This window comes from Cynoglossus semilaevis, chromosome 14 (genome assembly GCF_000523025.1).
Source record: "Cynoglossus semilaevis isolate Cse_v1.0 chromosome 14, Cse_v1.0, whole genome shotgun sequence".
Lineage (NCBI taxonomy): Eukaryota > Metazoa > Chordata > Actinopteri > Pleuronectiformes > Cynoglossidae > Cynoglossus > Cynoglossus semilaevis.
In genome coordinates, this window is record NC_024320.1 from 5,028,504 (window position 1) to 5,055,522 (window position 27,019).

The following is a 27,019-nucleotide window of genomic DNA, read 5'->3' on the forward strand; positions in this document are numbered from 1 at the left end:
AGAACGTGTTCCCTGACAGAACGGAGGCAGGGTTCCGCTCCCATCAGTCAGCCTGCTCTCTAATGGACAGCAGCCTCTCCCTGGAGTCCTGTTCTCATTCTGCTGCTCCCACACTGGGAACACTGGGAATGCTGGGACGCCAGGTATAGGAGGGCCAATGAAAAAGAAGGGAAAACAGGGGGAGGAAAAGGGAGCATGAAAGTAGAGTATGTATATAAAACATATTTATTTAACTTATATATAAGCGTGACACCATTAGGGCTCCACCAAGGGGGGGATGGGAAGGGGGTTCGTGGTGATGGAATGTTTAAGCTCTTAAAAGTGCAGTCAGCATTTTTGTTCCATTATTCTGGTTTTGATTTTGGTCATCATTGAACATGTTATTCCCCTCCCCTGGCCTGTAGGTGGTGCTAAGTAAGGAAACCTTTTCATCTGTCCACTGGACATCAAAATAAAAAGCACTAACGACACTTACAGGTAGCATGTTATTGAAACATCTTGCGTGTTAGCTCTGTATGTGTTAGCCACATGCTACCCTGTAGACCTGTGTTGTTCTTGACGTTTCTCTGCCTCTAAACCACTGGTTCCCAACCCATTTTTTTTTCCCTATGACCCCATTTTGATATCCAGATTTCAGACGACCCCAGAGACGGACATTTTTTTTAGTCACATGATCACAGCTGTCAGTCAAGCTGGACCAGCACAGATATTTTTTGCATTTCATTTGAACCTGATATATTCATGAAAGTGAAGATGGTGTGTGGGTGTTTCAAACTATAATTTTTAAAAGAATAAAAATAAGCTAAAAAAATAATTGTATCAGAAATGTATCAATTTCTAGACATTTCAGGCGACCTCATTTGAATTCCAGGCAACCCCAAGTGTGGTCAGGACCCCATGGTAGAAAAACACAGCTCTACAGACTGGTGTAGAAGGCTGAGCTGGATTTGATTTCATCTTGTCATTACAAATGTAAAATTCTTCTTTCAAGTGATTCAATAGAAAAGACCTGGAGCCCCTTCCAGACGTTCAAAACCCTGTTGGGAGGCTTTTAACCAACACCAGATTGACTGAGCCGCAGGTTTTCTTTTTCATCATCTGACGTCTCTAACACTACTGTGCGTTGGCCTTCATCTTACCTTGGTTTGCCCTGTTGTAGCTCAGTGTGAGGGGTGTGTGGGCGGGGCAGGTGGAGAGGTGGGGGAGGATGAAAAACTGTTGTTGCCAGACATATGTAACCGTTATGTATTTCTATAATAGTTTTAACATAACTTCCATTCATAGCCAATTAAGGCCAGATGTAAGTAATAACTAGCACACAGCGCCCTCTACAGGTCAAACTTTGGTAGGTTGGTGTATTCACAGGCCGTATTGAAGCAGATTATCTTAAACCGCATCAGATTATCAACTGAATGTGTTCAATAATTGCAGGCCACTGAGAGCAGATTTAAATCTGTCAGCACTGAAGTCTGAGATGAAGGGAGAAAAGAGAAAGTGTGAACTTCTGTGAACCGCCTTTTAAGACATTAATAATACCAATGTAAACAGCATTGTCTTATCCTATATCTGATCAAACTGCATATCCACACATCTTAGAAAGCCAATCTATCAATCAGCTGCAGTGAAGAGTGAGAGAGAGGCAGAGGCAGAGGAGCGGGTGAAGATTGAAAAATCAAAAAGTTAAAATGACTGTTTGTTGAGTTAAAGGTGAGAAACAGAGACACACACCTGCAGTGGAGACATTGACTGATGGACCGGGCTCACTCAGCAGATCCTCAGCACCGCGAGACAGCAGCCGCAGCTCGTACACACTGTCCTACACACACACACACACACACAGGGGGACAGAGGATAAAAACTACACTGTGTCTGAAATGCTAATGAAGATGATTTGAATTCCACCAGGTTTGTGTATGAACACACACACACACACACACACACACACACACAGCCTTATACACACATACACAGGCAGCAGTGACAGCTGCCGTGTCATAAACACACCCTGCAGCCTCCAGGACAAGAAACTCATGTTCCAGGGTTTGGAATCTTTTCCAGGACTGTTTTGTAATGAAATCTTTTTCTCCTTTTGTTATGGCTAACTACTGGCATTTGACTTCCAACGCCCATCTCGTTGGCTAACCTTAGGGCTACAGTGTTACATTTTCAGCTAATATTGGTGACAAGCAGCTAACCTTTAGCTCTCTGTTTTGCTAAATGTTAGCTTTTTATCTGAAGTAAAACTAATGATTAGTTCTTCAACATTTTAGCTCAAACTTGTCTTTATTCCTCCAGGAGTGTTGATTAGAAGAAGTGCTGTGAAAGACAGTGTGTCCTGAGGTGTTCTGACAGAATGGTCTCACACTGCAGTCTCTGGTCTGTTACCTTCTGTAGACCAGGAACCAGCAGCTCCGTGACATTAGCGCTGATGTTGTCCACCAAGTTGGACCACTGTCCCTCCTGACAGCAGGACTGAAGGACAAAGCCTGTGATTGGAGGATCCTCAGGTGCAGGGAGGGGCCACTTCAGAAGAACACCCCGTGAGGTCAGGTCGGCCGAAAGAGACCTGGGTGGACTGGGTTTTCCTCTGCTGGCTGCGGGATCTGGGCCAGAGAGAGAGGTTGGCAGAGAGAGGAACTTAGTTTGAAAAAGAAAACACCAAAACATATGAGATATTTTTAGGTTTAGCCACATGCTACAGACCCAGGGTTCTGACGGTGATGACCTGACTGAAGGGTCCAGTTCCCAGTCTGTTGTGGGACATGACACTGATCTGATATTCTGTGGCTGGACACAGGTCTGTCACCTGCACACTGGACCCAGAGGACAAGGGGACAGGAACAGAAAACCATCCAGGCTGACCTTCACCTTCATCTGGACCACTGTCAGCACCAGCACCTCCTGAAACCTTCTTCACCCTGACAGACAGACAGACAGACAGACAGACACACAGACAGACACACAGACAGACAGTTCTTCAATGCTCACCTCTGACCTTTCATTATCCTTTAATTAGCTCTGTTTAGCTAACTTGTTATATTTTGTATGAATTTGTCATCACTTTGACACGACCTTTACACTCTCTGAGCTCACTCTGAATCAGAGTCTTCTTCCCTTTAGTTCTTTCACAAAGTTTCTGTCAATGTACCGTGTGGTAATGTTTTGACTAGTTTGACCAGTTTTTTACCACAACTATGGTTATTGAAAATTTATTCCAAGACTGTTTCTATTTATTTTCACTGTGGAACCTTGAATAAGGCTGAGGGTGGTTATTTTACTGAAAAACAAACTTCGGACCATGTAGAACATCTACACCAGGAGATTTCAAAGTGTGAAGCGCAGCAGATGTCAATGGAACTGGACAAAAACGCCATTAGCACTTCACACATGTTGTGTTACTGTTGTGGTAACACCACAGTGGGTGAAGACAACGTGTAAACTATCGAACTGAGATGAGAACAAAGGGATTGATCTGTTCCTGCTACGCTGAGAAAGGAGGATTACTCTAGTAATCAGAGTAACTCTAAGTACTAGAGTTACCTCATTTTGTTGAAGATGTCAAAAAGATCTTTAATGTTCAGTTTGTTTGTGTGTCTGTGCTTGAGTGTAAATGTCTGTAAAAGGTGTATGTAGACATGGTGGGGGTATCACAGTACGGTGATGTTCCACAGGTTACTTCAAGAAAAGTAAAACAAGACAAACTCCATAGATCTTATTTTTATAAATCATTCAACTCATGGTTTCAGGGTAAACTTGATTTAACCTTTGTCTAGTTTTATTAGCTGCAGCATTAAGGGATAGCTCCTTCCATCAAATTTCAGCGCATTCTCATCCACAGAAGGTTAGAGTTGACCATAAACACGACCAAAAGTGAGCAGAGAGGCTGCATCTGTCAGAACAAAGTGAGAGGAATCTTCTCCAGCCTGCAGAGACGCAGCCAAACAGAAGAAACGAGCGGCAGAGAATTTTGAGAGTCTGGTTTTTCTATGGAACATGACAGAGAAGTCAGTTTCATGAATCATTCATTTTCCTCATCATTAGCTGGAGGTTCTCCAGCAGAGACGCAGCACTGAAGTATTCCTAACTCCCCAGAGACAACTTTAAAGTACACTCACTTTATTTTTTCTCACATTTAAATGTTGATGACCACAGGTGGCAGCAGTGGGAGGATACAGACAAAAGTTTGACTTTAAGAAGAGAGTACTGCCAAAAGATAACCCCAGGTAAAAAAAAAAACAATCTCAAAGTTAGCTAAAATAAGCAAGACATAAACATGTCGGGTCATAACTTAGGTTAATCAATAGTTGCTGCACTGAATTTGTTCGTGTTTGGGCCTCGGGCCACAGCTTGAATAGTTGCTGCACTGAATTTGTTCGTGTCACAGCTTGGACACGAATCAGCTACGTGTTCAATTTGAATAAAAATAACAAAATAAATGCCCTACGTAACCATTAAATAAAGAATAAATGAAATAAAAACAGGTTGAAATTGGTCTCTGAGACCTAGTCAGTCAATCAGCTGGTCAGTTAGTCGGTTGGTTGGTCATTCAGTCGATCTGTTAATTCCAACAGCTACAGTCATTTAATGAGGTATTGGTTCTCAGTGACGACACTGTATTTCAAAAATTCAAATGTACCTTTCTCACATTCATCACACACAAAGTTGATGAAGTGCACCGACAAAGGAGGGTTTCCCCCCCCTCTCTCCCCCCTCTCTTCCTCTCTCTCACTTTCTCAAAACAAAGCCTAAATGACAACAATAATCCAGAGATGTTTTTCTATTAGACCAGTCAACTGCTGAAGTTAAGCATTCACAAAACAAACCAACTCCTGCATTTTAACTACAACACACAGGCTGTGTGAAAGGAGACTCTTCAGCTTCAGACGGAGCAATGGGCTTGCTAACAAAACCTTCAACATCTTTTGAAAAGGCCCAGAGATCGACAAAAGTAATCATAAAAAAGTACAAAAAAGTCACTGTTTAAGAATAAAGTACTTCAAAAGTATGAAGTACATAATAGTCAAAAGGATAAAAAAGCTATCATTTCACTCAAAAAGTAACTTTTAATAACTGAAGGTTGGAAAGTTAGTTGCTAGAAGTTAGTAAAAGACACTATGGTAAAACAGTGAAAACGGCTTAAAGTGAGACCAAAAGGCTAATTGTAGACTTATATATTAAAGGTCAGCCATGTACCAAAGTTCAACTTAGAACATTATATGTATAAAATCAACATTTAAAAAGTAAAACAACAAGAAGGCAGTAAAACAAATGTCAAACTAGCAGGAATAAGTTAGGCAAAAAATGCTCAAATTGTAGAAATGTCTGAAGTCGGACAAAAACAGTCAGAATTGATAAAAAAAAAAACGAATTGAAATTTCACCCACCAGACGGAGAAGGTCTGAGATGATCCTCCGTCAAAACCTGGTTCCCAGGACACGTTGACGAGCTTCTGTCCCACAGAGACAGACAGAGAAGAGACTGGATGAGGACTGGTTCCTGGAACACAGAGCAGAACATGATTTCAGCTAACCTTCTTCCTAAACATTCTCCTTTAGGCCCATTTTACATCAACTTGGTTTAACAACTAACAAGCTAACCTTTAGCTTGTTTGCAAGCTAAAGGATTTTTATCCAGTTTGTTCTCACCCAGGACAAAAACGTTGGTTGTGGCCTTCACTGAAGCAACGCGGTTTTCAACACTGCATTCCCACGCCCCCTGGTGGTCCTTCGCAAGAGGCTGCAGCAGTAGAGAACCATTTGGTTCCATAGAGAATGTGATACGACGAGTTGTATCCACCTGGGAGATGAGAGAGTTTGTTAAATCCTTTTGACAAAGACGTCAAATTATTGAGGCTAAACTTTTCTTTACTTTTTTCCAGGAGATGTGAGTGAACGCATCATCGGTTCCCTGACAGGGAATCAGCAGCGTGGTCCCAGCCTCTTGTTGGTACTGTTTCTGCGGAGCTATGGTGAGTGACGGAGGATCCTGTGGACATTAGAAATAAATAAATAAAAACTTTTTTTTTACCTTAATTAAACTGACAGAGATTTTAGAAACTGCAGCCAGGAGTTTGGATGGGATTAAGTGAAGATTATATTAATCACAAAAAGGGATTAACAAGACAATTAACTCCTGAACTGATTCACTGCTGCTGCTATTGCTGCTGCTGCTGCTGCTGTTGTTGTTGTTTTTATTGTGCGCCTGAACTTAGACCCACAACAAAGTGGTTTTAAAAGGTCAATAAAATGTCAATAAACAAATGTTTAAAAAAAGGTTTTTTTTATATTTGACAGAAGCTGCTGTGAAGAAAGAACTTAAAGAATATCAAGTCTCTTAGAGTTCACGACTCAGTTCATCAGATTTACGAGTGGAAAGATCTCATCAAGTTGAAACAATGTGACAATATTTCCTTTGTGGCCAAGGCAGTCACATGACGTCGGATCAGCTCCCATAGTCATCACTTTATCTGCTGACAATTAGCCCCGACTCTAAACTCTAAGACGATATTACCATATAAGGAAGGAGACACAGTTTGACCAGTTAGATTGTTAAAGTGAATCTGATCAGGACATTAACGTGAGATGGAAGTTCCACCATGTACAACCACCAGCCACAGTGTTAGCATTAGCGTTGGGGTACCGTTAGCTTAGATTTTGGGTTTCCGTGATAGAAAAAACATTCAAACGTTCTTACATTAGAACATTTATACCTGTTTACATTTATTATACATTTTATAGTAGAAGGTTCTGTGTCTGGACTGACCTGCAGGATCACCTGAGTGGACTCAGATGGACCCATGGTTCCGTAGCTGTTGTAGGGAGTACAGCTGTAAACTCCTGCTGCGTCATCATTCACTGTGGCCATGAACAGAGAACCGTTCGTTCTCAGACTCCAGCCTGGGAACTGAACACAAGACCTTCTGTAATTCCAGGCGAACCATTAGCTACTTTTGGGTTAAATGTTATACATCCTTTTAATATTTTTTGTTGTTGTTTTTTTTTTTTTTTTTTGTAAATCATTCTTTTTTTCTAAGGTTAATAAAAATCTTTGCCAGCTAAGTGTTTTAGCATTACTTGTTTTTTGGTCACATTCAAATACATATTAGTGAATTTAGGTTTATTTCCTGACACATTTTCATTTTTCCTGCCCCATTTGAAAACTCTGAGTCTCCAGGGAAAGAAGTGCAATTTTCATGTGGGAGCAGAGCGAGATCCATGACGTTGTTGCAGGAGAGTGAGTGTGAAGAAGTGACAGGCTAACAGTTGGACTCTGACACTGCTGTCCTGCAGAGCTCCGCTGTCTTCATCACCTTCATCATCAGCACCAGCCCTGATGGCTGTGGCTCCGGTGGAAAATACGTCAGACAAACAGAAAGTGCTGTGGAAATCTGATTCCTTCTGAATCATAATGAACCTGTGATCAGTTCAAAATCACACAGGGGACTGAGGAGGATTTGACTCCGCCCACTGATGAATGTTGCTGTCAGTCCTCACACAAGGTGACAGGACGAGGAGGAGGAGAAGATGAAGGAGCAGAGCAGAGCTCATGAGGGTGTGATTCAGAGGCTTTTAGTGGTGAAGCTGAAAAATATCTACCATCTACAGTAAAGGTGCAGTCTGCAGTTTTCTTCACATGTAGCTCTGGCCTGCAGGTGGAGCTAAACACACCTTCCAGCCTGTTCCATGATTCACATGTGTTGGTGTTTTTTTATATCAATCTGTTCCTGTCAACTGGGCCAGAACTTCTTCAACAAGAAATCCATCTCTTGTCTTTGTACCAGAGGTTGAGAACCACTGATCTAGTGAGTAAGAAGTGTTTTCAGATCTAAAACTTGAGTTCATGAGTGTCATTACTGCCACTGGGTCAAGGGTCAGAAACACCCCTGGAGTTTAAACTGCAGATTTAACATTTATTATCTCAAATATCCTGGGAAAAATGTTTCTTTTTTTGTTTGGTTGTTGTCTCTATTTTCAGAAAGTGAAAAGAAAAATGATGAATTATTTTTAACATAAATTCAGTATTTTTTTTAGCTGTAGGAGATTTGCTTCATTTCTGTTAAATTTAGTTAAATCTTTAGGATTGGTGTGTTTTTGTTGAAACGTTACCATTTGCAGGTCCAGAAGTTGCCCGTCTTTAGTCCAGTGGACATCCGTCAGTGGAGGCAGAGCTGCTGTTGGACAGGACACGACGCCGCTCAGACCCGTGGGCAGAAATGTTTCCTGAGGCATCAGAAGAGCCAGAGCTGGATCTGAGGGAAAGAACACGATAACAATATAATAAAATATTATAAGACAGTTCCCTGGAGTGGGGCTTAAAACCAAAAGTGAATTTATTTTTTGAAGTTCATCAATAAAACATCTACAGCAAGTGTGGTAAACAAAACCCCCCACAGCCTCACTCCCCAGGTGAAATAATAAACCTGATGTTGAAAACGGTGATAAGAGTCAACAGTTGAAGCCGAAAAGAAAAACAGAGAAGATGGAGAAGTCAAAACTGCACTCAGACGTACGCATCACAGTCAGGTAGGCGGAGGCAGTGGGCGGAGTCAGCAGCCCATTGCTGGGCATACAGGTGTAGTTCCCAGAATCCTCAGGGAGCAGATTGGAGATGAGCAGCGTTCCATCCACCATAATCTTCACCCTCCTCATTAAAGAACTAAAAAAAACATAGGAGAAGAATTTTAAAAACGAAGGAGTGGTGTTTGGGCAAAGAAGGAGAGGGGTGGGGGGGGTTGTCAACTGAAAGAGGTGAAGAAGCAGCAGGAGGAGGAACAAGAGGAGAGGGAGCAGCGGGAGGAGGAACAGCAGTATTCACCTCTGATCTGATGTTCATTTATTTAAATCTCTTTCAAAGAAATAAAAGCTCAGAACTCTGCAGTTAGAGGAAAAAGTTCTTGTTCCTAAAAAGTGACTGTTACAGATTCTGGACTCTCCGGAGAAAAGAATCAAAGAAAAAGTTTAAGCCTTTTAAACTTCCCATTAACATGAGAGTAGTACAGAAAGATCAGGTGTAAAGTACGGCTTCACTGTGTTCAGAGGAACTGTTCTTCAGTGTCACTGACTGAAGTTTTAATGATCCAGTCAAAGGTTTCAGCTACACATCAGAACTAAAGACTGTGATCCTGGACTGAGAGAAGATCTTCATCCTCTTCATCATCATCAACATCATCTTCCTCAGCTGAGGGGAAAACAACAGCAGAGGGCACCATATCTCTAGCACACATCATCTCCTCCCATCATCTCTTCTCTTATCCCCTTTAATCACCTCTCTTCACCACACCACTCCTCTCCTCTCTCCTCTTCTTTGCACTTAACCCCGCCTACCTCCTCTCCTCCCTCCCTCCCCTCCTAGCACACTCCTCCTTACACCACTTCTTTCACATACTTCTCAATCTGCAGGAGGAAAATAACCTTTTCTGACTCTGGCCTCTGACCTTTGACCTCTGCCATCATCTTTAAGGCACAGACCTGAGTCTCTGCTCTGCAGCCAATCACGGCTCAGCTCAGAGAGACTTACTCGATGTGATGAACATTTTCCCCGTCTTTCTGCCAAACGTAGGTCATGTTGGGGGGGTCGGCCACTGCCTGGCATCGCAGCAGTGCATCCTGGGACATGTTGCGGGAGGTGCTTTTAGGAGGGACAACAATGACAGGTGGACCTGGACAGAACAACAGTAAAAAAAAAAAAAAAAAAATCAATTGTTTCTAATGAATTCATTTCTGTTGTTAAACAAACCTAAATTTGACAAGAATCTAAAAAGCTTTTTGAGTCCTAATCTAATCTCACCTGAGCTAATCTAAGGTAATCTAACCTAATCTACCTGACTCTTATTTTACACACTTTCTCCATCAGACCCTGTTGACCTTTTAACCCCCGCCATGTTAGTGTTTTCTTCTAAAATAAATAGTCTGAGTTTCTCTTTCTGTTACATGATGCAAGAGGCAGAAATGACTGGAGCTGTCAAACAGTCACATCTACACACACACACACACACACACAGACAACCAGACAATAACTTACCTTTGACTTTGACTGCGGTCACATGACTGACATTTCCCTCCACGTTCGAGGCATGGCAGGTGTACTGTCCCACTGACCTGACACTCACTGCCTGCAGAGATAGACTGCCGCCCTGCTGGTGAATAAGTGATGAATAAAGGAAAAGGCAAGACGTGAAAAGAATTGCAGAAAACACCCGGCTGATAAAGTGACAGAGTGAACATCCTGAAGTTATCTAAGACAGTGGTTCTCAAACTGTGGTACACATACCAATGTGGGTTTCCTCTTGCTATGCTGAAGGGAATGTGACTCCTACCCTGATTATGTGAGTCAGCTGTTTGTTACTTAAGATAATGTTGATCACAATAACGGCACTTGGATAGAACCGATGATTTAAGGTTAGAGGTTTAAAAATATTTAGGAAAAAAAAACTGATCCGAGAAGAAAGCTGAACTTGGCTCAGGAATGACTACAATAAGTATTAAGTCAATACAGAGGTTAGCCCGAGTTACCCTGATGGTATGATAATGAGAAGCTGGCACGAAATTATTATATATTAAAATTATATTAATAAAACACATCCTCTAGTTTTAAAAAAATAATTAAAAGGCTGAAAGTTGTAGCTTAAAGTTAGCTAATGATGATATCTGAAAAAAAGTTGGCTAAAAGATACAGAAGTTAACTTTAGCACAGGACAAGGGTTATGTCAGCACAGTATATACTTATATACAGTATATATATATATATATATATACTGTGTATATATATATATATACACTGTATATATATTATTTAGCAAATACAGATGAGAAGGTACCTGATAGTCTTCCCTGGGAATCAAACTACCATCCTTTAACCAGGTGATAATGGGGGTGGGATTTCCAATGACAGCACAGGAGAGACTGACATCAGCTCCAACTAGAACCTCTACAACAGAGGGCGGGGCTTCCTTGAAGGTGGGCGGGGCTACAAACAGATTTACGAACAGATTTTAGTTAACTGAGAGGTTCTGCTCTATGAACAGGAAGTGATGTGTGAAGCTAGAGAGCTTGTGATGGGACCTGATGTCGACATTGATAAAGGAGTCAATGATAAATGTTTGATCATGTGATTTTTTTCTATGTTAAAATTAAATTAAATTGAATTAAATTAGTCTCCAATCCTGAATGTGTAGCATCAACTATAGTCACTTATCTGTGAATCAGTGCAGTCTATCAAAGAGTTTTAAATCTGACCGGTGACAGACAGCAGAGTCCAGCTGCTGTTCTTCAGCTCCTCTGTGGGCCGGTCCAGAACCAGGATCCGACACTCGTACCAACCCTGATCCTCCACCCGAAGGTCGTCCAGACTCAGGGAGGTGACGTCACGCAGGGAGGCTCGCCCTGAGGACACAGAGTGAGAGAGGCTGAGAGGAGGAGGAAGTGAGGCATCAGACATCCTGGTGGCAGAACCACAGGGAGATGTTCCACCTGAGGTTCTCCATGGACTCCAGGACTCAGACCTGTCAGCAGTCAAGCTGCAGTTCAGGGACGTGTGGACTTTTTGGACCTCGGATCTTGAAAGTTTAACTAAAAATCATTAGTTTTCAGAACAACTGAAACAGTGCACAGCATTTCTATTTACTTTCCTTGACCATACTGTCTAAACAGAAGATAATAAAAAAGCCTTAAACCTCCTTCAGCTCACTGGTGCGCCTGTATACTTCTTCTACTTACACAGTATTATTTTGAACACTGCTGCCACCTAATGACTGGAGGCTTGTTTATCGTTCATGAATTACAGCAGCAGTGTACTCTTGGGCCCCACCCCACTGGTCTGGGGTTTCTTTACTGAAATAGATATGTTGATATTACCAGCTCAGACGTGTTAGTCCTGACTGTGACCGGAACAAAGTTCTGAGTCATTAGAACAAGAACGGACACACAGACACACACAAACACACGCACACACTCCTGTTGCCAGGTTTCAGCTCCCTGTCTAAGCGACCTCCACATTTTTATTTTCAGTTCACATTATTTTTTTCCTTTCAGAAAAATCTCTTATTTCCTCCAATGCCACTGCCACTGCTATTCCCAGTAAACAATAGAATACAAGGCCTTAATAACAAGACAAGGCCGAATGAATAGGAGACACTTAGAGCACTGAAAGAAGAGAGAGAGAGAGATGTTGACCTCATCAACCTCATCAGTTGGAGACTAAACTTAATTAATAGACAACAGACATTCCACTCTGGTCTGTTTTGCCCTAGTCAATTCCAGTCTGTCTCGGTCTGTTCTAGTCTATTCTTTGCTGTCCGTGTCTGTTTGAGTTTCTTCTGCCCAAGTCCATTTTTTGTCAATTCTAGTCTATTCTGCTCCAGTCACTTCTAGTCAGTTCTGCCCAAGTCAGTTCTAGTCTCCTCTATTCTTTTCTGCTCTAGTCGGTTTTATCCAGTCAGTTCTAGTCTCTCAGTCCTGTTCTAGGCTCCCGTTCTTAACCGTTCTTTTCTATTTTTCTAGTCTCTTCTACTCTGTTCTATTCTGGTTCTGTTCCTCTCGTCAGTGTGAAATTAAAAGTACAAATATAAATCCTTTCACGCAAAGGGTCAAAGGTCAAATGTCAGACTGTGACCTGCTCTTTCATCCCACTGAGTTTGGTCCCACCCCCTGATTTTTGTGGAAAAGCAAACAAAAGGTTTGTGTGTGTGTGTGTGTGTCCTCTGTCCACCCAGGCTTCACACTGACTTCCTGTTTTTCTTGGACTTTCCCTCTGAGCCTCAGCCTCACAGCAGCTCAGTGTCACACATCCACTCAGGCTGCAGCAGCTCAGTGTTTCACTGTTTCCCTTCTACCACTGTGGACACACTGCTGTGGTTCAGACCCGTGTGGAGGACACGTCTGTTAAACAGTCAAACAAACACCCTATCAGACTAGTGACTCTGACCCTGACCTTAATCCTGACCCAGTGTTTGACACTGTCAGTTCACCCGTTTGATACAGTGAACAGTGGCTTTTCATCACAGTCACCAACATGTTGGTGTTTTATTATCTACAGATCGATTGTTGTCACATGGTGTTAATTCACAGCTGCTGCTGTTGGTCACAGCACCGAGTCAACCTCCAGTCTTAGTTAAGGCCGCAACCAAGGACTGATATTTCACACCGTCAACCAGAGTAATTAGGAATGAAACTGTATCTGCGGCTTTTCTCTGAGTGAAACCTGAATTACTGATGTGTTTAATGCTGCTGCTGCTGCTGCTGCTGACACCTGTGGGGCTGAGAGGGCTTCACCCTGATTCTCTGACCGTCACATTCCTGAGGATGTTCCCACTCTGATCCAGAGGGGAAGTATCATCCTGAAGTCAGGTTAAGATTTGATGATATATTACATCATTAGGTCATTAGGTCTAATTGTCTTTTATTGCGCAACAATGGGGAATTTGCAGTGTTTTTACACAAAGTCCAGAGGACATCTGATGTGACTCAACATTCCCATAGAAAGGTAGAGCTGCAGAAACATTCTGGGATCCTGGAAGGTGGAACTATTCTGTAGATATATTGGGCTACATAAGTATATGTATGATATATTACACTATGAAATCAATGTATTTAGTCTAGGTCTTTTTTTAGGATCAACTTAGATCAAAGAACGTAATTTAGACGAGATAGGACCAGGACTGGGACTACAACAAGGACAGACCGGACCAGACTAGACCAGACTGTACAGTAATAGACTAAAAAAGATCAGATTTACTTTCATACGCCTGAGGAGGTAAAGGAACCAAAATGACTCAGAGCTGCAGTCCTGTAAAAGTAAATATCAGCAGAATATTCTCCGGAGAGCTGAGGTTCATATCCGGAAACGCTACAGATTCATATTAAAAGAAGGAAAATCAATTTCTGTGGTGAGTTTTTTTTTTCTTTATTGTGAATAAACCAGAGGTAATCGAAGTCTGCCAGCTTCAGTGTTTTCTTTTCATCAACTGTCAGATTTTTATTAGATGTGAACTGTATGTTTTCTATAGAGGAGTTGACCCCGTTTGGTAGACGACACTTTACAATCAAGTGCCTTTGAAGCCATCAACAACAAAGAGAGGAAAGTTACAAAGGTGTTCAGTTTTAGGAAAATCAACATCTAGTTTCACCAAGTTTCTACTGCAGTGTCAACAAATAAAGCAGGCATAGAGTGAGGAATGCAATTTAGATTCCTGTCACTAGATGTTATAATTTCTAACAGACTGAAAAATAGATAAATATGATACATGTTAAAGAAATCTGAATCACTTTCGCTTTGGTCTTTGAGCTAAAATCACTGATTTTCTCTATGGACTTTGGTCTGTGAGCTAAAATCACTGATGTTCTCTATGGACTTTGGTCTGAGCTAAGATCACTGATTTTCTCTATGGTCTTTGGTCTGTGAACTAAAATCACTGATTTTCTCTATGGTCTTTGGTCTGTGAGCTAAAATCACTGATTTTCTCTATGGTCTTTGGTCTGTGAGCTAAAATCACTGATGTTCTCTATGGACTTTGGTCTTAGCTAAAATCACTGATTTTCTCTATGGGCTTTGGTCTGTGAGCTAAAATCACTGATGTTCTCTATGGACTTTGGTCTGTGAGCTAAAATCACTGATGTTCTCTATGGACTTTGGTCTGAGCTAAGATCACTGATTTTCTCTATGGACTTTGGTCTGGGAGCTAAATTCACCGATTTTCTCTATGGACTTTGGTCTGTGAGCTAAAATCACTGATGTTCTCTATGGACTTTGGTCTGTGAGCTAAAATCACTGATGTTCTCTATGGACTTTGGTCTGAGCTAAAATCACTGGACTTTGGTATGGGGAGAGTAGGTGGTTTAAAATACTACAGTTCATTGCTGAAATACTGTGTCAGGACAAAGTTGCTGCTGTTGTTGTTTTTCAAACTTCTTCTTACTCTTCTTTTGTTCCTGGAACCAAACTGTAAGCCAGACACCTGAGAGCGTTGATGGCCTAAGGAGGTGAAATCAACACCAGCGTCTCAGCGTCAGTTTCCCATGCTGCACCTGTTTGCTGCTGTCCAATCAGCATCAGTGTGGACAAAGGGTCTTTCTGAGGGCCTTTTGTGTTTGTGAAGAACAGAAGCTTTTCTGTCTGTCACTGGAGAAGCATGTGATCAAAAAAAACCTGGATGTGTTTATTCTCAGGACAATGAGATGGTTTCTCTGTGCTGTGTAAAACATTTGAAAACTGCTGTTAACTGGTTGTACAGCATGTTTACTTGACGTTAAATGGATATAAAATAAATTCACTGGGGGAAAAACTGAATAATAAAATATGTTACGTTCAGTAGTGTCACATTTTTGTAGGTTTTTTTTACTCATGAACTTTTCTTCAATTGTAAACTGATCTTTTTTGTTAAGTGATGTAAACTGAGACTGGGACTTCCAACACTTTTGTGAAGTGGATGGGAGTGATGTAAAAACCCAGATGAGCTGGACCTGGACTGGGTTTCATCTGATTAAAGACATTGTAAATTGTTGAACCAGTTTTGGACACGGTTAACTGTGTAACTTTCATGAGAGGGAAACTATCATCTTTGATCCAGAAAAGGTGAAGATAAATGGAACTTTAACACCAAGATCAGCTAAAATTTGATAATAAGAGTTAACAGTAGTAAAACATGAACAGAAATACATTACTCGTAACAAGTCGCAAATTAATTAGTTAAGAATTAACTTTTGCTGTGTCATGTCAATGTAGTATCGAGACAACTTTGAACGAAGTGAACGTTGACAAAAGAATTCTGATGAAATTTTTCTTCATGTTTTCAAAATATTAGGCGTTTCTGATGAATATATTTTAACACAAAAAGAAAAGCGTGGTCTTTTTGGCCATGACCACAACTTCAGTGTTGAACCTCTCTCGTATTTCGTATCTCATACGACTTTTATAAAGTGGCTGGAATCATTTAAACTCCTCTCCCATGCCAGTGCTCCAGCTGTCATGTTCTTCAGGTTTTACACATTTTCCTGAAAAACAGTCTGACATTTTTTATCGGTGTGTGAAGGTTTGGGAGCTGCAATAGAGTTTAAAAACAGTGAGTGAGAGTTTGAACACTGTTTATGATGACTGACGTAACAGTCAGTAAGAGAATGAAAAATAACTTAACTGCTGAACACTGTTTATGATGACTGACGTAAGAGAATGAAAAATAACTTTTAAACTGGAGTGATAATATAATCAGACAGAAAGCTAAAAGTTTGACAGGGTAAATACTTTATCCAAGTATAGTGAGAGAACAAACACAAACTTAAGAATGGCTAATGACTAGTCCGCTATGACCATAGAATAGAAAAATAAAACCTAATAAGGAAAGTGAACTCCTTGTCATTGTGACACAGCACACTACGGCACGCAAACCTCTGCAAATGTGACCTCTGTTTTTAACCCACCACCAAAGTGAACAGTGGGCAGCTTTAAGGACCAGGGATCAGTGAGTGGGGACGATGCCATGATCAGAGCACCTCAGTGCTAACTTGGCAGCTGGTGGACTCAAACCTTTCGTACCCAAGTCCGCTTCCTTAACCACCACGCCACCACTTAAAACAGGTTTAATTGTTAAGTAGTTAAAGGTCAAATGTAACCAAATGAAGGAAACATTGTAGGAAAAGGACTATTTTGTCTCTATTTGTTCTTTAACAATATCCTGTTAAAATATCTATATATGTTGTCCTAAAAAACTAAAGGTAAGGCAAAAGAATCAAATCAAAAATAGCAAAAAGAATCTAGAGGTTTTTGTGAAGAAAAAATATTTTAAAAAAAACATTTATTCAAACGCAACAAAAAGTTTGCTTAACTAATAACAGAGCAGTAAAAAAGCAAACACTTAAAACTAAACAATTAAAGCTAATCCACAGCAACTGTGGGCTAATAAATATACATTTTAATATAAATATAAAGTTTGTCCAGAAATGATTAAAAGTGGAAAATGTTAAAAATTAAAACTTCAGGGCAAAAAAAAAAAAAAAAGAAGTAAAACACTCGTCTCATACAAACCTGATCATTTTCACCTGGTACTGGTACATTTGATGAAAACTAAAACAACCAAAACACTGTAATGTCACCGCTGCCACAGTTACAACTGAATTTAAAACAGGTTGTTATTGTTTTTACGGCAAAAACCGAAACATCCTGCAAAAGTGTGGATGAACTGAATCATTTATTGCTCAGCTCCGAGTAAAAGAGAAGGAAAATCTTGAACCTCCCTGACGAGCTTTTCTCTTTTTCTTGCCTTTTTTGTTCACATTATTCCCATTGTTTGTGACTTTAAAGAAGAACAGAGGCCACACAAAGCTTTTCCTGCTCCACTGAGGGATTTCTCTTTCCCCACGGACGCTCTTTGTTCTCAGAGCTCAGGGCAGAATCAGCACAATGGACCGTGATGATGATGAAGAGGACGAGCGATGATGATGATGAAACCTGAGAGTCTCAGCTCTTTCAGAAGAAGAAAAGTTGCTGCTGCTACTGGCCCTGAGGCTGGACTCTGAGGTTCACAACTCAGTCTGGACTCACATTAGACCCACACTCATGTCACACTTTAGAGAGTGGATGTCAGAGACTGGAAGACCGACTGACACCGAGCTTTGAAAAAGAGAACCCTAGATTCTCTGCCAGACTGATTAGTTAGACTTCTGTCATAATCAGAGGTGGAGAGTAACCAATTACATTTACTCACACTACTGTAATTGAGTAGTTTATTTGATTAATTTGAAACATTTTAAGTAAATTTGGGAATAGGTAATTCTACTTTTACCTTAAGTACATTTTGACTCAAGTACTTTACTTTGTTACACTGGAAAGCAACCCGTTACAATCTGCATTAACTGAAAGAAAATTGCGAGTGCGTTCTGATTTCCCCCTGTGATAATGCAGCCACTGAATGTTGACTAAGAGACAGACTCTAGCCTGTCACTGGATGATTTCCCAGGCCAACAGAGCTGTCGCTGTTGAAACTTCTTCTTTAGTGGCTTGAATTTGAGGTATAAACGTTCAAATGGATCATAAAATTCTCAACTTCTGCCACTAGTTGCAGATTAGATGTATAACTCGTCCTTTTTTGCATCAAGGAAGTAAAGTAACTGAATGAAGTTTTTTGTTTTATTTTACTTGGGTAGCATTTAGGCAAATTAAATATACTTTTACTTCAATTTTCTTTAGTACTTTTTTCACCTCTGGTCATAATCTGTATGGTTACAGACATACAGTATGTGTCTGGACAGAATGTTCCTGGTTCTGCTGCTTTTGATGAAATTATAGTGTGAGGTCACCTATTCTCTCAGTTATTGAAATAAAAAAAATCTAATATGCCATGAAGTTAATTACAGGTCAACCTTTAACAAATAAAAGTGTAACAGCCCAGGGTCTCCAGAAAGAGAAGATAATCAACTCAGAAATCAGAGCTAAAATGTCTCAAGAACAGGACAGAACAATTCAAACAAAGTCATAGCTGAAATAAACTAACAGATCCTAAACCTTAGCCCAGGCATTGCTCAAGTTTCTATTATAGATTTGTAGGTTGAAAAGATTAGCAATTAGCAACTAACATTAACAAAAAATACTACTACTATTATTACTGTTATTATTTTGAATTAGCCATAAGTTAGCCTATAAATAACTACACAAATGTTGCTTGTACATCTGAAGTACTTAGTTACATGGAGACAATGGAATGCCATTACAAAAATGTGTGGCGTTCAAATTTTAGCCCAAAAGTTAATGCTACAACAGCTTATTTTAACCAAATAAGAACAAAAACGCAGTCCAAGCACAGCTAAAAGTTAGCTTAAACTGCTTAAATAACTCAAACAAGTAAAATTCCAAAAATCTAAAATGTATCTAGAAACAGGTGGAGTCTGGTCAGAAACACGGCACTGAATGTGAAACTAAGCTAGCCGTAAGCTAAAATGAATCACTGAGTTTTTAATTTAGACAATAAGAAGCGGAAAGGATTTAAAACAAGCCCGAAAAAGACTTTAGAGATGACCAAAATTAAAAACATAAACATGACGTCATAATGTACTCAAAATCCATCAAAGTTCATCTACAATAAGCAGGGCTACAGTGAGCGATGACCTCTTACCTTCATACTCTGGGTGAACTCTGGGAGGGTAGGATCCAAATTTGATGAGAACAGGAACGTCGAGTCCTTGTCGAACCCATTCCACGACGTGGAGAGACGCTGACGTCACGTCCATGTGGGAGTTTGAAGGAAAAACACATTCCAGCTCCACATGTGCTCCGGCTCTTCTACGAACCTCTGACTGATGAAGACTTTCAGCACTCACTGCTGTGTTTGACAGAAAGAAAGAAAAAACAGTCAAAGCACTTCATCTGTAACCTGGGCAACCAGCGGCACAATTGGCCTCAGACAAGCGAGGAACGTACAGATGAGGCTGAGAGCAGCAGCAAAGACGAGGAGGACGTGTGCATGTGTCTGTGGGGCCATCGTCACTCACTTCAGCATCTTCACTCTGGTGGAGGAAATAAAAGCACAAACAAGGTTTCAAAATGGAGCCAATCAAAGTCCGGGCCATTTCAAGACAAATACAGGGGGTCGAACAAATGTGGGTTAGTGGGAAGTAATCCTGCCTTACAGCAAGAAGGTCAATCGTTCAATCAACCATCAATCATCTACAGTATGTGAGTTTTTCTCAAGGTTCTTTTTGTCCCACAGTCGAAAACATGAACAACAGTGACCAACATTCATTGTTCACTGAAACCCCACCACAGGTGTGAATGTGAGTGTGATTTTTTTTTCTCATCACATGAGGGACTGCAGTACTGGCCAAGGTGATGAAGGTGATTAAGGTATAGAAGGAATGAACATGACTTTGGAATGACTTTGAACAGCAGGGGTCACTCTAAGATCATCATGACCCTGCATCTACCAAAGGTCTCTAAAATTATCAGTAAAAAATGATGTTCTGTTATATTTCTGTAAGAATCTAAAACTGTTGCAGGAAAAAGAACACCAACTCCTCTGAAAAGTTTTTTTTTTTTAAACACACACACACACAGACACACACATTGCCACCATCACATGTAGAGTCGGTGTTGCTGTCGCGTCAGTATCTGATATGACTGTGCCAAAAAAAGCCTGCATTGTTCCTTTAAAGACAGATTCCGTGACAGATTTCCAGGCTAAAAAAGGACAGAGCTGATCTGCTCCATCTGTCACCACTTTACACAGGAACGCCGAGATTTTTCAACAGTTTTCCAATAATTGGAATTGATCCCACGTCATTACACAAATGGACATAGCAGCGTCTGCTGCCAGATAGATCTGCCCTGGCTCCTTCACCTCTACTCAGAATAGAATTCTGAGACGACGTCACATTAATCTTTAGGACTCAGGTGGAAAAGTGACGTTTAAGTGTTTTATTTAAAACACATCAGTGAAGACGTTTGGCTGCGGCCACAGACTCAGAGACCAACAATGAGATCAGTCGATAAACAACTCCTCACGATGTTATCGACTGAACAGCATCTTGGTTTTTTTACATGACTTTCTCTATTTTGACTCCTCTCTACCCTGAGGTTAGTGTTTTTTTTTTAAATTATTTTTGGTGCTTGACACTTTTGCTAATCAGAGAGGAATGGTGGGAATGATCAACATCGTATCCAGTTAAACAACAATGAATCTTCTGTCAACTACAGTTCAATCAACCATCAACTATGTTCTTGCTGTAAACATACACATTTACATAGTTCTTATTCATAACAATTAAAAATACAAATTGAATCAAATTGTCCAATATATTTTGTTCAATTTATTTCTATTCTAGTTCTATAATTTGTCACATTGTGACAAACAAAAGCAACTTTTGTGTTCTCTGTTCATCCTCTGTCTTTTGTTTCTGAGTGAATAATCTTTTGGATTGTTCTTTAAACTCATATTTGGTATTGATTCTCACTGGCCCATCAATCACAATTACAACAAAAAATAAACATTATTTTTCTCCATGGACAGTTCTGTGGGCTAAAATCACTGATTTTTTCTATGGACTTTGGTCTGAGCTAAAATCACTGATTTTCTCTATGGACTTTGGTCTGTGAGCTAAAATCACTGATTTAAACTCAGTCTGGCACTGAGATAATGATGTGAATAGACTTCGACAGATAATTGCTGTTAAATTAATTGTTGAATCTTTGGATAAATGTGAAAGCTTTCCTGCTTCCTCTGTTGCTGGTATTTTCAGTGAGACGCCAACTGTTTGTCTTTCAGGTGGGTCCACAGAAGTATGTTTGCTCAGTGAAGTCACCACTGATAACATGTGACTAACCCACAAAACCTGAATTGTCCTTTTAAAATGAAGCCACAGAGGAGAAATCTCGGGTCTTTGTTTTCTGTTAAATCAGAGAGAAGGAGATCATGTGATCAGGTCTGAGTCCCTAACAATTCAGTCATTAAAAAATAAATGTTGTTAGAATCTGACAGGAAACAAACTTCAACACGACCTCGTCTTCATATCTCTGACCCACTTCAAAGAGATGTCAATGAGTGAAACTGGGCAAAGGTCGGCCCTCAGTGGCACGTGATAAACATGGACACACACGCACACGATTCAAACACATTCCGTCATAGACAATATTATCTACAGTACTGTCTTGTATTGTATCGTATAGTACTGTAATGTAGGACTGGGCAATTAATTGAAATTCAATTCAATTAGGATTTTGGCTTACCACGATCAGGAAAACAAAAAATTATTATTGTGCCAATCATGTGATGTCAATGCAGCAGTACACACTACGACGGTGTGCTGCAACCCCCGACCCCTACTTCTCCCCCAATACAAACCCAAGTAGTTTCATTTTCAGCATGTTTTGAGAGAGAGAGATTTTTATTTGTAATATATTCATATATTTTGCAGTGGAGCGGTGAAATTATTGTTTGGTGAAATTATTTATTCATTTTATCGTTTTATTTTTGTTAAGTCAATAGACGCTGTTGTTGGCCACAGCGCACACTAAAGCCTACGGACCGCGGCTCCCAACGACAGAACAGAACAAAATGCACACGTGCACTAACTTGGTGAGTTCAAGGCACCCAGGAAAATGGAGTAAACAGCAGAACAGTCATTTCAGGAACAATATTGGCAATAACACAACATAAGTCTACATCCACCCAACAAGTTACAATATTATTAATATTTTTCCACTTTGTCTAAGTTTTTTTTTTTTTTTTTTAAATCACTTTAACGTTCAATGACCTTTAAAAGAGTCGCACTTGAGCTGCACACACACAGAGTTCAGACTTGACTTGATTTGCAAACTGATTTTGGGACTTGTGACCAATCATTATGTTTTCTATTTTTGGCATATTAATATTGAGTAAACTTTAAAATGTCAGACAAGCTTCCTTTTTCTGTCATGGTAACCTTATTACACGGCTCAGGACCTCACATATGTCGATGATGGTAACACTACGGCAACCGGCGCACCTGAATCCAGCTGAGCAGTATTAGCATCAGACAATAGAAAGTTCAATACAAGTCTCACCACACAAAGACATGACTTGGACTTGCAAAAAAAGAACATCTGTGGTTCTCACTGAACACTGATGGACGTCATGTTTAAATTACAGTCTGATCTTGTGTTTAGGCAGTCTGTAAAAGCAGGACTAGTCTGAGGACCCGACTGTAGAATGACTCTAATCCAGGCGTGGGCAAACTTTGACTCCTGGGCCACAATTGTCCTAAAATTGAACACGGGGTCCGGGTCAGGAGCAGAGAGATGGAGCGTTCGTGTGAATTAAGGTAAATGACAAAAATCATGCATACATGCTAAAATGCTCTTAGCATTTTCTACGTATCTATTGGGGAAACGTAGGTATTGCAGGGAAAAGTATAATGATAACAAGTTTGGCCGGCCAGATTAAAAAGCTGAACACGCCTAATCTGACCCCCGGGCCTTAGTTTGCCAATGTGTGTTCTAATCCATTCATTCTGTCCCGACAAATACAGAAACCTTAGAGATGATGATAATTCTGTGTCTGTTCATGCAACAGGAATTTATTTATATATTTTATAAAAGGCAACAGACTGAAAGTGTTAAAAATAAAATATTTGGAAGCAGCAGCAGTGTGGAGAAAAAAACAGGAGGCAAAAATCAGCTTCTACTGTGAGACATGTTCTCCTTCATTAAACCTGAACAACAAAAACAACCTGCACAGGTGAAAAAACACAGTCCTGGCAACGACGACGTCTCAGGAGATTTCCATCTATGCCGCTGTTATTCCTGACACTGACAGCAGGGGCGTGCACGCTTACACACACACACAGAAATACACTGAGGCAGAGACAGAGAGATTTATCAGCTGATGGAAACCGAAATGTCACTCTGTAGCACTTTTAATCTGCGGAAACAGAAACAGCTGACAGGCGGCAGCTGATTGAATTTAAACGGCTGCTCAGAAACACGACCTGATTTATCAGCCGCAGCTCCGAGAAGGAAAAAAAATAAAAAAATAAAATGAAATAAATTCACATTTGTTCAAAGATCAGGTTCCATTTGTTTACATGTTTGTTTGTGTCACTCCAGGTCCCTGGTCTTTGTCAGGGTTTTATTTCAACAGAGCTGTTTTCAGGGCTGTTTGTGTCTGGACTTCAAACTCACAAGATTGTCAATGTTAAATATAATCAACTGTGAACACACAAGTCCGTGACAGTGGAGTGTGGTGACACCTTCATGGGCCTTTACCAACGAATCCTCAAACCAGACTTAGTCCTGAGAGCACGCGAAAAAACACAAAGCAAAAAAATTAATTAATTAAATTAATTTTAAAAAAAAAACTCAACTAAAACACTTCAGTTTTAGTTTTATTTGAGGACTACACACGTGCAGAATATTATTTAAGTTAATTTTTTTATATATCATAAATATCTGTAATATGAACAGATGTTTTTACCACCCACAGGAAGGTTCAGGGGTGTTGGTACAGTGCAATGTGATTTGGGTGGCAGTCATGGAGACTGCTGCCCCCATGACCCGACATAAAACAGTACAGTGCAATACAATAATAATATATAGAAACATGGCAAATTATACATATAATTACTATAAAATAATATGGATGATGGATACTGTATGTAGGAGCTAGTTCGCTAATGCTAACATGTTTGCTGAAGTTTTTGCTAGTATTTTAAACATTTCACAGTTAACAATAAATTACCCACACTACTTGAGCGGCACCAGAGTCATTAGCATGTGAGCTAAAAGAGCTAACAGGATGAGCACCTCACGTCATTGCTAGGCTGGATGTTTTCACTGTGTCAGTGGACAACAACGATTTGTTAAAAATAAATAAATAAAATGTTGACCAGTTCAAATATAACAGATTTCATAACTCAAAAGTATTTCAGCACAAAGAAGCTGAACTGAGGGAGTATGAAGCACTTTTAGCTGCAGCAGTTAGCAAGTAGGCTAAAAACAAGGAGTCATTATTGGTTTTATATATATGTATAGTTTCTTTGGCTTTACAATACTATCTACCTCGGCCGCCAACACACCCACCCCAAACACAGAGTGAAAGCATGGTTGTATTGTATAAGGATTCCTTTTGACCTTTTAATCTGTTACAGTTTAAAGGTGGGCGGAGCCACATACGACACGGCGACCCTATCAGAGAGCTCAGCAACATTTAAAACATGATCTTAACCAACAAAAACACACAAAGTTGTTTTAGGCTTCTGTTAACTTCTCAGAGTTTCTAAGACAACATTCTCATCCTCCTCCTCATTCATTCATTCATTCATATTATCCTGTTAAAGTACAAGTGTTTATTGTCACACATCGCAATGTGCCCTCTGCCTTTAACGCACCTCAGTGGCACCTGGTGGATTCGAACCTGCAAACCTCCAGACACAAGTTTGCTGCCTTAACCACCAGGCCACCACTGCCCCTAAATGGAACAGAAAATGGAAGGTTCCTGCAGCTGCTCCTCGCTCTGACTTCACGTTCTAATCTCTGAGCAGTGAAGTGAGGCTGTTCCTGCAGCTTCATCATTTGCATCTGATTATGATTTTAATAAAAGGTGAAGAGTGGCCTTGCTATTCAGGAGTTGACGGAGCAAAACCTCGTCCTTCAGCAGAAAAGGTGGAAGTTACATTAAAAAAGTTTAATGATGATGAAGAGGAAAACTTTTGAGAGGAGGAGGTGGAGGAGAAAAGATGAAGGAGGAGGTGGAGAATTCTCAAATGTAGAATTCTTTCAGAGATGTTCATCTATAGTATGTGGGAGGCTTTTTGACTATTTTATATCCATCGCTGCCTCCTCTGTTGGTCCTCTTTTCATTTTATTGAAAAATGTTCTCACTATCATCACTTTTTAATTCAGCACACAACCACTCAAGTTAATGAGTTAGGACGCTCCCTAACCACCAGTGCTGAACAATGAAAAAGTTTTTTCACAAACAGAGAGACTTAACAAGTCTGTGCTGTTCTAACCTAATGTAACACAGAAACAACACAAACACAAAGCGGCTGTTAAACAACATTTCCAATAATTTCAAACAAACAGCATACATTTTAGAAACAAGACTTTTTTTTCCAAGTTAAACATCTTTGAAATTATAGTAGCAAGGCCTTATGTATGCAGACTAGGACTGAATGCTAGTAATATACTTGATAATGTTAAAATACAATAAAAATATAAACCCAGTAAACGTCCTTTTAACCAGTAAAAGTCCTTTTATCAAGTCGTCAACTTCTAAAATGAGGCTTACAGTTCCTTTGAGCACATTTTCAGGTCCATAAAGCAAGTTAACAAGTACTTAAATCAAACATCCTGGTCCATTTAACAAGTTTCTAGTTTAAGTTGCCAAGTCCTTTAGCCAAGCCCCTGAATGAGTTAGCACAAGCCATAAACTCACGATTGCTAAGGCTAGACTTTGGCTAACAAACAAGCAAACCAACAAATTGTCCAAAAAAAAAAATGGAACCTTGTGCAAAAAAACAGATTAAAGATCTAACCAAGACTAAGATTCAAAACCTTTTTGCCAGATCAAAAAGTCTTTGAGCCAAGCTAACATTTAAAAAATACAAATGAAAAACAACTTATATAAGAAAAAACATTGTAGTTTTTATGGTACATCTTTAAATCAGTTGTATTTTTTAACTTTTGTCCTCTTCTGGCCAACAATTGAACAATCTTTGTTTTTTATATATATATTTTATGGTTTTACGTGTTTAAAGCTCTCATTTCTGACCCTGGATTTTTAAATGATTGAACAGAGTTTGTCAGATTATAGATGACAACGACTTTATGCCAGGATCGACCACAGTTTAAACGGGTGATTAAAAATGGCAGGCTTTTGAAAAATAAATGCTAGAGTTTGTCAATGTAGAAATCGTGATATCCTACCCCCACCTCATCACTTAACCTCATATTCCTCCGCCTGGTTTGACCACATCATTAACACAACCAGGTGCAACGCAGGAAATAGTTCTTGATCCACACAAACATTAAACAGCTAAAAACAGTTAAAACCTCAGAAGAGCAAATAAATATAACCTTTAAAGACTCATTTTAATATTTATCTGATCTCAGAAACAGTGTTTGAAAAAGAACAAGGTTTTAAAATGCAGCTCAGAATGACAATGTCTGAAACATAATTAAAGAATAAAATAATTGAAACATCTGTCTACGTTTTGACCCTTTAACTCCAGTTAACGTTACACACATTTCAAAGTCCTACCTGCAGCTCCAGCTCCTGCTTCTCCTCTTTTTCTTCGACCAGATGAACTCCAGCTCCTGTTGCTGCAGCAGCCTGTGTGTCAGCGTAAACTTTATTCCATCATCAGCGTCTCTCCTTCCACTGAAACACGAACTGTTTCTTTCTCTCTGGATCAAACTCCTCGGGCAACAGGTGTTTGATTTCACCTGCAGGAACAAGAACTGACCCTTCAGTAGATGATCCACTCAGAGTCCAACCTCCAGCAGCAGGCACCGCCTCCCCGCTCCCGCTCCTCCTTCTGCTCCGCCTCTCACCGCTGCTGTTTAC

At 40.1% G+C, this 27,019-nt stretch overlaps 1 protein-coding gene across 1 annotated transcript in view; it reads right to left on the bottom strand.

Annotated features, from left to right (window-relative positions):
- LOC103389309 (protein turtle homolog A-like) overlaps positions 1–26,966 on the bottom strand; it is a 30,657-nt gene extending 3,691 nt beyond the window's left edge. Inside the window, exons 1-16 of the mRNA XM_025062007.1 lie at positions 26,714–26,966; positions 19,402–19,487; positions 19,097–19,303; positions 11,235–11,381; positions 10,817–10,965; positions 10,021–10,132; positions 9,517–9,658; positions 8,510–8,655; positions 8,106–8,248; positions 6,763–6,903; positions 5,869–5,985; positions 5,646–5,796; positions 5,385–5,496; positions 2,704–2,918; positions 2,386–2,603; positions 1,729–1,816 (exon numbers count right to left, since the gene is read on the bottom strand). Coding sequence (XP_024917775.1) covers positions 1,729–1,816; positions 2,386–2,603; positions 2,704–2,918; positions 5,385–5,496; positions 5,646–5,796; positions 5,869–5,985; positions 6,763–6,903; positions 8,106–8,248; positions 8,510–8,655; positions 9,517–9,658; positions 10,021–10,132; positions 10,817–10,965; positions 11,235–11,381; positions 19,097–19,303; positions 19,402–19,462 — 2,149 coding nt within the window. The 5' untranslated portion in view covers positions 19,463–19,487; positions 26,714–26,966. The remainder of the gene's footprint in view (positions 1–1,728; positions 1,817–2,385; positions 2,604–2,703; positions 2,919–5,384; positions 5,497–5,645; positions 5,797–5,868; positions 5,986–6,762; positions 6,904–8,105; positions 8,249–8,509; positions 8,656–9,516; positions 9,659–10,020; positions 10,133–10,816; positions 10,966–11,234; positions 11,382–19,096; positions 19,304–19,401; positions 19,488–26,713) is intronic.
- Between the last annotated feature and the right edge of the window lie 53 nt (positions 26,967–27,019).